The 10705-nt window shown below is 30.4% G+C and overlaps 1 protein-coding gene and 1 long non-coding RNA gene across 4 annotated transcripts; one reads left to right on the forward strand and one right to left on the reverse strand.

Moving 5' to 3' along the window:
* Positions 1-553: 553 nt before the first annotated feature.
* On the forward strand, positions 554-6865 carry LOC149094660 (metabotropic glutamate receptor-like). Of its 2 annotated transcripts, none has more exons than XM_089265928.1 (3): positions 554-1151; positions 1292-2108; positions 4362-6865. In XM_089265928.1, exons 2-3 carry the CDS (start codon positions 1901-1903, stop codon positions 4754-4756), a joined length of 603 nt encoding a protein of 200 aa, XP_089122054.1. In that variant the 5' UTR covers positions 554-1151; positions 1292-1900; the 3' UTR covers positions 4757-6865. The 2 variants fall into 2 exon arrangements, with proteins under 2 accessions (XP_089122054.1, XP_089122053.1); XM_089265927.1 differs by having other exon boundaries at positions 586-1151; positions 1515-2108; positions 4362-4769.
* On the reverse strand, positions 3880-6423 carry LOC107370281 (uncharacterized). Of its 2 annotated transcripts, none has more exons than XR_016197760.1 (5): positions 6285-6423; positions 5891-6195; positions 5687-5771; positions 5220-5360; positions 3880-4930 (listed from the first exon to the last, which is right to left on the reverse strand). It is a non-coding gene; the product is annotated as an uncharacterized LOC107370281 (long non-coding RNA). The 2 variants fall into 2 exon arrangements; XR_001570586.3 differs by having other exon boundaries at positions 5891-6212.
* Positions 6866-10705: the final 3840 nt, after the last annotated feature.

Raw genomic sequence — 10705 nt, forward strand, 5'->3', positions numbered from 1 at the left:
CATAATTTATCAAAATATATTAAAGGATATCAAGAAAAAAATGTCTGTATGTAGCCAGGTTATAAAAGAGACGATTAATAAATCCAATTGCGGCTGGTTGACGAGAAAATTTAAACTTGAATTTGCATTTACTGTAAAGTAGATTTTTTCAACTTTTATTGCAATTTATAATATTTTTCAATTGTTCTTATCATAAAATAAATAAATCTAAACTACAGTAGAGGACACACTTAGGTTTTACCCTTTTATTTTGCACAAATGAGACCAAATAACCAAAAAACAGAATTAATAAATTCAAAAATGACAGTTGAGTTGAAGTCGAAAATTAAGATTTAAGATTTGAGTAAACTAATTCTACAGCCACTAGATGACACTGCAAATGTTGAAACAATTTCATCTTCAGATTGTTCGGAATTGGAAAACTAAACCTGAAAATGATGATGATATTGAAACCATGAATAAGACTGAACATGTCCGGTTCATCTCATCTCTCCTTACAAAATCATCTCGTTATCTTCATTCTCTCTCAGCTAACCCTGTCCATGTTACTTTCTGATCATGTCTTGTCTTAAAAAAAAGGTGATACAACAATGAATATGATCAGACTACTTTGAAAATGTTTTGATATTTTCTTTCTCCCTATTTCATCCCTTCTCTCCTTCCTCTATCTCCCTCACCCTCTTCTCACTCACTCTATCTTTATCTTCCTTCTTCTCATCATCTCACTCTTATCATCTTACCCGGTAAACAATTAGCTTAACATATATTTTTTTTCATTTCATAATTTGTCACTCCTAGTCACAGTTACATGGTAGTTCAACTCTGAGTAACTCCAAGTCCGTTGTCTTTCCTAACAAAACAAAACATCAAAACTTTACATTGAAAGCCTTTCATAACATCCCATCAACCATCAACATTACCATCAACATCACATCATCACCTCATTTCATAATCTTACACATTTCCAGTGTCATAATTGTCTTCACTTTCACAACAAAAATATTTTCCCTCATATTCACCATCAACACTGGATTTAAACTGTTACCAACTTGAAGACTGTTTAACCCAAAAAACCAGGAGGAAACTAACATGCATCTGTTCACAATTAATTGATTAACCAAACCAAATTAAGAGGCAAAACAGTGCAAACGGTAAGACAGTAAAATCCTTTTTTTCCCTCATCCAAATCGTTCTTTTTTACATTCATTCGTATCTTTTTTTTCCAATTGTATTTTCACTTGTAAATACAATTGCAACTTTCTCATTTCCTAATTATTATTATAATTATCAGTTTACCAATTTGACAGTGATTTCATCTTGTTGTACCAACATTTAATCACAATGATTATTTAATGAGCTAAAACTGTTGAAGAGTCGCAACCAAAACAAATGTAATAGTTGAATAATTATCAATTAATCAACAGTGTTCTCACGTTTTACATGCTCAATCTTTACTCATCAATGAATCTTCAATAACATCATCATCTCCATCTTCATCATAATCACAATCAAAGCTCCATCAGATGACCATAATCACAATGATCAGCCAAATTGTTGGTTCAAATAAACTTCTAATTGAATTAGCTGTACATCAAGAGTAATCATTACCTGATTTCTTGTGTTTCAAGTTTGTCATCTTTACATTGCAATTGAATTACAATTAAAGGCAAAGATGAAAGGTTAATCAATATAGATTATTGTTTAAGCAAAACTACTGCAACTTCAAATCAAGTTGAAGAAAAGGAATAAGATGAAGCCAAGTGTGAAACGCAAATGAAGACAAAAGCTGCTGCTGATCAACATTCATCATTATCATCATCTTAATTGGTCAGCCATTGATTATTCCGTTGACTGTCCATTCTATCCTGAAATCATCATTATCGCAACCTGAATCGCTTCAATGTTTAACTTGTTCAACTGTTCAACAGTAAAGCCAAAAGCAAAAAATATGATCAGTTACCAAGTAACTAATCAAGTAACTCTAATCATCATTGCCATTGTATTTATATTGTCAACCGGAAATAATGTTATTGTAGTTCAATCAACAGACAAAATATCACTTCATGGTGACATACTTCTTGGTGGAATCTTTCCCATTCATCAAAAAGGTAAACAATCTTAACCAGAAACAAAACAGAAACAAAACCCCAAAAAATTAACTCTTGTATTCACTAGACTTAACCCATTGATTACAATAATCTTCATTGCATCTTCCAATCTTGTCTTCCTTTAGCTTACTATGCTTACAATAGTTGGTAGCCATAGACACCAGAATTTGTGTTTGTCTGATTCTACAAATTTTGGCATATTCAAACTTTACTCGACATGATAAAGATCAATTAAGACTCGAGACAGTTTAAAGACTTGCTGACACACACACTCACAATAAATCGATGTATTTACTTGGCTTTTCAACCTTCGTTTACCTTTTTTATTGCTTTCAAGTTGTTTGAAGGGCAAAAATGATTCAGATCGTCTTGTTGTCCAATTGTTAATCTAGTTTTGGGTTTAGCTTTTTGGTCCTTTAGACAAACCTTAATCTTAATTGACAATTACAATGGTTTAACCTTTCTACTCCTCTGCTATTCACCAAAACACATTCAATTGTCAATTTTATTGTTACCCAAGATTGATTATGCATTAGATTGACTATTTTCAATTTGGGTTCTTTATCTTACAACTTGCTGGTTTATTTTGAATCAGTAAAAATGTATCTTTTACCCGAAAAAAAATCAAATAATTCACAACCAATTTGCATTTTTCATGAAAATTGTTCAATTTATACTTTTTATAAGCTTAATTTGACCCAATTTTTCTCTTATCCCAATCTAAAGAACCCAATTTCCAATACAAATAACGCATTAAATGCATCGAATCGATTGTATTGGTTCTAAAATATATATTTTTTTTAATGCTTAATTGTTAGGCTTAAGCCAATGGCCAAGCTGGATAAGCCAAAGGCATTAAAACAACTCGGGTTCGAGCCCTATCCAAGACACCAGTCTATTTGTTAACATAACGAGTAACCTGACCTAAAGCCGAATTATAATTCGCAAAGAGATGAATTCTGGAGTCCCTCCAGAATTCACCTCTTTTATGCAATAGCTTCATGAAAATATTTTTTATTCCTTTTCTAATTATACAATTTATCTAGTCACAATTTAGTTGATTTGTTAGAACGGAGTTAATATGAATAGTTTTATATTCACCATTCAGTAACTTTAACTTGATTGACTTTATTGAAAATTTACAGATAAAACCATGTGTAAACAATCAATAGATCCTTAAATGTATCGAATCGATTGTATTGGTTTCAAAATTCATTTGTTTTTTGCAGTTAATTTTTTGGCCAGGCCCATGGCTTAGATGGGTGAGCCGTATGGTCTTAGAACGAATGCGAACCAGGTTCGAAACCGTTCTAAGACTTGTGGAAGTGACATGAAATTGTAACCTAACCTTAGACAGTTACTTGACTGTCGGAATTGAATTCTGAAGGCAACTTCAGAATTCAATTCTTTTATTCACAGCTTGAAAATATTTTTATTCAGCTGATATTACATTTATTAAACTGCCCTCTAATCACAATTTAGTTGGTTTGTTAGAATGGAATTACATTTTTGGTAAAAGATTCAATCCCTGTCACTGTGAAATATTGAATGTCCTTATGGGTGCAATGGCATTGTTCAAGGTTCCTTTTGATTCTGATAGACTTCATGTTGATGATATTATTTTTATATTGGAATTTTATGATGTAATCTTTTTCACTCTTGCTTCTTCAACTTTCATGTTAATGGCATTTTAAATGGCGATGATGACTTATTGAGCTTTGAAAGGCTCATGTTGAGACGAGTGATGTTTAACATTAAAAGGTTATCAATGTCAAAGCAAATTGAATTAATATTAATTTACATTGAAAACAATTTTGACATCAAACATTTTCCCATCAACGAGAAACAAAAAACAAATGTAAAAATTAAACATAAAAGCAATCAGCAATTTTGAAAATAAAAAAACCATAACAATACATTAAATTATAGATGAAACTAGGAAAAAAGAGTTAACATTTGTTTCATGATAATTATAACATAATAATAATATTGAATATTTAACGAGACTAGAACAGCAGGACAAAATTGTGGGCAAGAAGAGTAAAAATGTAATCAAACTTAAATGATTCAAATTATTTCCTAGTCATTATTCAAATACAATGATAAATGTGATCTTTTTAACCATTCATTTTTGTCTTTCTCTTTTCGGGTTTTCTCACTTCTCTTGTACTGATTAATTAGTTTAATGATTAATAAACCTTCTTCCTTTTTTTGTCTTTCTCTTGCTTTTAACCCAAAATCAAACCAAAAAAGGGACCAAAGCTGGTAACTCGGGAAGTAATTATCATTCAGCTTGTGGAGGACTCAACATGGACCGTGGTGTACAAAGGGTGGAAGCCATGTTATTTGCCATAGACAAGATTAATAATGATTCAAGTTTATTACCAAATATTAAAATGGGAGCCATCATTTTGGATACTTGTTCAAGTGATTCGTATGCACTCAATCAATCACTTGAATTTATACGAGCCTCGATAAACACTGCCTTTGAGGCTTCAGCCTTTGAATGCAAGGACGGGATTCCACCAAGACCAAAGTACGGTATGAAGACAATATATGGTGTTGTTGGAGGTTCATATAGTGAAGTTTCCCTTCAAGTTGCCAATCTTCTTAGACTTTTTCGTATACCTCAGGTAAGATTGCTTTGATTCCTTCTTTTCCTTCAATTTCCAAAAACTCTATTTAATCGTATTCATCTTTTCGTTGGGAACTTGTACCATTCAATAAATTTCAATCTTTTGTTTTTCCAGAGGTTTGGCAAGTGTCTTTCCCAAGTAACCTTTTACCTGCACCTTTTGGTGTCATCTGATTTTGATGGCTTACTGATGCCATGTTTAGAAAATTGAAACCAATTGAAATGGAAGAGAATCAGAATGAGAATGAGAAAATGAAGGTAAAAAAAGGGAAGAAAAAAAGGAAACTAGATTATTTTGGATTCCTGTGAATTTCAACTAGTCTTCAATCAATCATGATTCTAGCCAGAATGATGATCTATTACATTTGAATATTATCTTTCATTCTTGTAGTGTTGAATTGACTGAATAATTTAACTTTCAATCTACAACTTTGCAAGTTGAAAGAGAAAGCGAAAAAAAAGATTAACTTTATTACATTTTCTTCTTTTTCATCCTTTCCAAGTCTTTATCCTTCTCTCTTTTTTCCCTTTTACCAAAGTAAATTAAACTCGGGCCTTCAGCTCTTTGAAACATTGATCGATATCGATAATATAATATTGATTGGTTAAATTTTATGCTGGAAAGCAAGAAGAAGGGAAAGAAAAATATATATTAGATAGAAAGTTAAAAATGATAGAAATAGTAATGATAAAAAGTTTAATTACTGCTTTTACCAGGCACAGTAGGAATAAAAGACTTGATATTATTGAATGATTGTTGAAGATTACTTTACCTGAAGACTCAAACTGGAAAAATTCAGAGACTAACTTGAATAAACTTTACTTTATCAACTAATAAACGTTATTAATGAAATATTACCCTCGGAAGATTACATTAATAGGTTTTAATTTGTCTCCAACAATGTTCAACAATATAATTACTGAAGAATCATTTTCCCTTTACCTCTATCATCTGGCCTTTTCCTTCTGGTCTTGTTAATCGTCCAATTTCATGTAGACTTTTCATTTCATGGCCACACAATGTACATCTGGAAAGAAGACAAGAAAACAAAAGTAAAACACGAATAACCCTTTATAAATAATCAATAATGTTTATCAATAGGATTATAATTTGAACAATTTTTAAGAAAAACGAAAAATTACTTACCAAAATGATTATTTTTGCTAAAAAATAAAAATTTAACATGAAATGGGTCTAATAGCAAAACTGATACATAGCCTTTAAAAGACATCTTTTCAAAGTTTTAAAGGTTGAGATTGATGGAGAAAAATGTGGAAAGATATAAATCAGGTTCCAAATCCATTGGATACAAAGCAGAAGGTAAATCGTCTGACAACTCGTGTAACAATAATCCAGCTTGACACATTGGTACAGTTGAAGGTCATTCAAGTTCACGACAGCATTGTATACATGAGCAAGAAAAAAGACTCAAATGGACCATTGAACTTGTCCTGTAGAAATATGAAAGCTAAACACAAAAAGCATAAGATAAAACAATTGGTCATTAGGCTTACAATGGCTTGTTAATGGTTTAACTTACCAGTTATTAATCAATATATTTGTTAATAAGCATCGCTTCGCTATTTCATGACAATCTGGATACCGTGCCCAGACTAATCTTTTAAAGAGTCAAATTCTGAAACACAAGAATCAAGAAATAATTTAAATGTTACCAATTTTTACCAAAAGACAATTAACAGTAACTAAACCAACCATTAACAAAAGGCGGCAAGTAAATATCCGAATCCTTACACAGATATCCACTACAGATACCAAAGATTAATCAGATACTAAACCAGATAGTATCAATTTTTGGTTTATGAGGTAAATTTAAATTATGTTGATTATAATTTGCATCACGATTATAAATTTAATCAACTATAAAGTACTTATAAAACTGTTGACCATTTTAATTGAAAATATCCATCTGTCTGGTCAAAGAGTCCTCACAAAATGAAGAAGCTAATGTTGTCTCAAGTTGACAGACAAATTGAATTTTGCTTTCAAAATGAAAATGATATCCTTGATAATATGCGAAATAATAATGATCACAATAATAATAGACATTTGTTAATGTAATCCATGTTATTATTTATTAATATTATTAATAGGGAATGTCAAGATTGGAAGAAAGAAGAAGAAGAAGAAGAAGAGAAAACGATGAAAACAAAACAAAGCAAGTGAAGTGAAGAGTCCAAATGTGTATTATCATGACAACTTTCAACTTATTCATTGACCTTATTCAATTGATTCTTATTGATATTGATATATTATTAGTGTGAATAGAGAAGATAATTTCATTCTTCTAATGATAATATTTCTTTGATTATCACCCTTTTACCTTGTCATGATAATGTACCAAGAATGAACAAGAAAGAAATGTTAATAACAATAATAATATGAATTTTTGATGTAAATCTGTACAAAGATATTCATATAAATCTTAGAACATGATTGTTGATTCCGATAATGATTCTCATTGATTCATAGGAAGACAAAGCGACAGATGAAAAATGATGAACAAATATGGGTTGACTAAATTGTCTTTACTAGACAAGTAAGAATTGACTGGGAGTTGATTCATCATGATAACGTCATTTACAAATGTTGAGCTCGAGTTTACATTTGCAAGTTGAAAAGTGAAAAAACATTGATCTTGATAAATGTAATTGCGATTAGAAAAGTGAACAAAATCAGTTGAATATTTTCATCTTTACTTATCAGCTTTTCATGATTATCCCATGAAACACTTGGAATTAAATAAGTTGACTTTGAAACATGTTGGCATTAGAAGATGAGCAAGATTGAACAAGATGAACAATGTTATTCCTATCACATATTGCAAGCTAATTTATTTTGATCGTCAACTTTTTTTTTAGTTTTTTCTTCTTCTTTTCTCTTTTCGTTATATTTTACACTTTTGGGTTAACTTTTCTTCTTTTGTTGCTTTAGTGATTCAAATGTTCAATGATGATTAGGATGATGATGAGGATCAAGACATGGAAGAGGAGTTGAATGGAACTGGAAAACTGTTTTTCACTTTTCTTTCAGATAACTTTCTCTTCTTCTTTTACATTTAATAATGTTGCATTATTTGTTGTTACCTGAGTTGTGAAAAAGTTTCATGTGCCAACTTGACTGTGGTTTAACTAAATTTTAAGGTTAACTTGAGCTTTATTTTGAGCTTCTTTAAACAAATGAATTTTGTGTGAAAAAAATTCAATTTAGCTAATTTTTTCTTCTTTTACTGTTCATTTTTGGACGATGAAATGATTTTCAGTTCAGGTCTTTTGTGTGCTTTAACAGATAACATTCAACTCATTTCTGTGATGGACTTTCCCATTTTACTCATCAACTGTAATAGACTGAAAATTTTAGTTACAGTTAATAGATGGAAGAAGTAATCCGATTATTTCTGGAAACTTTGAAAATTGGAAACAATATTTGGACGAGTAAAATGCTTATTAGAATTAAATCAACTTTAATCACAAAATGAGTCGAAATTTATCTCTTGTGCTCTGGTTTCATCGAAATAACGCTAAATATGCAATTCAATATCCATGTGTAATGAAATCAAGCGAAATGAAATTTCATTTTTTTAAACTTGACTGATTAAAAAACATTCATCGGATCAGATTTAACCGTAAAAATATTCACCTTTAAGGTTACAATTATGTTTGTATGGATGTTAATCTGATTATGTATTCACACTTTGATCTGTCGAAAACAAGTCTCAAAGGTTACTCATTATTATCTTATCATCATGAACCTAACAATGTTGCAGTTTCTTTTCTTAATTGTTTCTATTAACAACTTTTTGTCTCAAAGTTTTTGGATAAAAAATCTTGATCATTTTTATGAATAAATTTTGCAGTTAACTCGACTTTTGGCAAACAAAACTTTGATTGTTCTGAGCGTTGAATGCCTAAAAATCTCATAAAAATATGCAAAACTCTGAATTGTTCAAACTGAAAAAAAGAACTCATGAAAACAGAGATTATTGAATGAATTCGGTTTAGTTTCATGAATTATTTTCACGAGAAAATAGACTTTGAAAGAATAGTATTCAGCAAATCTTCGGGTCCTGAACACAACTTTCTGAAACAAAGCAAACTCGACGCTCTCAACGAAAATTGAAAAGCTTGATTATACTGAAAAATTCCTAAACATGATTGGAGAAAGAAATTGAATGATGAATCGAATGACTTCAATAAATTCAGATCGTAAAGCTGCCTAATTCAAGATGAAGTTATCATGTCGGAGTGAATTCTTTGATAACTCATTCTCTGGTTTGAAGGAATATCAAAATACCCTTATGATTCTCATCTATTTTCAACCTTCATTAACGAATTACCAGTTCGATGATGGCATTACATCAATTATCATCACGATTAACATTAATTTCCGAGTTTATTCACAGAGTTTCATGTTTTTCTTTCCTCTTTACAATGAATCAAAGTGGAAAAAACTAATCAACATCCATTGAGAATTGGATGGAGAAAAAAAAACTTCTGCAAATGCTGATTGGTAAAGTGAATGCAATAGAGATGAAAAAATGGTTAAAAAAAGCAACAAAATGATAAACATGGAGATGAGGAGAAAATGTTCTTGTTCGATTATTCTTTGCGAATGCATTTCCTTATTATAAATAATTAACACAAATGGATTTGAAATATAATAATTTGAAATCCCAATAGAACTCAATTAACATTTCTTGCCATTTTTCATGTTTTCCTATCATTAATCAATCGAAACCTTTTAACGGTCATTTGTTGCTCAAAAAAAGATTGAAACCCGAACTTATTCAAGTTTAAAAATATTATCATGTTTCATCCATTTACAGACAAACTTGTAATGAACACACTTTACCTGATTGTCTGATCATAATGATGTTCATCTATTCTGGTTGATTGAACCTTCGATAAATCACTAATTGAATCACACAATTTTAACCTATCAACTTGAACTATTAAATCAATTCCAGATCATTAACTATCTCTTTACAAACTGTTTGCCTTTTCTTTTTCTTCTTCTGTCCAACAAATCAATTCCTTTTCAGTTGACAATTTACTTAATTGCCTTTAAATCTACTTGTTATCATGCAAGTCTATCATTGAATTTTATTCCAATTTTATGATAAAACGGTTGCACTGGGAGTGAAAAGTTATCACAAGAAGAAGAAGAAGAAAAAATGTTATTTATTGTTATTCCTTTTTCTGGTGCGATAAACTTCACCATATTATCATCTTTTTAGTTTACCCTCAATTTGGTAATAACATGGATCAGCATCGGAAAGTTGAAATTGACCATTGAAGAATATTTGAATGCAAAAGGAAAATAGAACAAGTTGTTTATGCAAAGGAAAAAGAAGATGAATTGAAAGATATTTTCCTTCTTTCATCATTTTTTATCCTCAAATTCATCTCATTGACCTTATTCAGTGTTTAACTTTCAATCCACCAATTTTTCAATGTTTCTTGAATGAAAGTCTTTTCTTGAATCAACATCTAATCATTTGTTTTTCCTTCTCTTGGCTTCACTCAATTCCAAGATTAAGTTGAAAATTGAATAAGATTCAGATTCGGGTATAGATTGGACAAAGAGTTTGGTGAAGAGTTGCAACGAGAAAATTGATTCTTCCTTTTATCTCGTTTATAACATATAATCACCAATCAATAATATTATTGTATTGATAATAATAATGTTAATAATAAAGTTATTAATAAAGTGAGAGGCAATAAAAAAGTTGAGGAAACAATTGGATGAGAAAAGGAAAATTGAATCACATTTTTGGCCTTTTGTGGCCAACTATTAATCACACTTTTGAACAAGCAAACAAATAGCTTGATTCGGGATTGGCTGAGTGGCCAGCTCTTCATTTATGTTGTTGCAAGTTGACCAACTTTTGCTTAACAAGTTACTTAAAGTTGCAAGGGAATGAAGCAAAAGAAGAGGAAAAAA

This window comes from Tetranychus urticae, chromosome 1 (assembly GCF_039701765.1).
Source record: "Tetranychus urticae isolate SD_2017Ah chromosome 1, NJAU_TeUrti_SD_1.0, whole genome shotgun sequence".
Lineage (NCBI taxonomy): Eukaryota > Metazoa > Arthropoda > Arachnida > Trombidiformes > Tetranychidae > Tetranychus > Tetranychus urticae.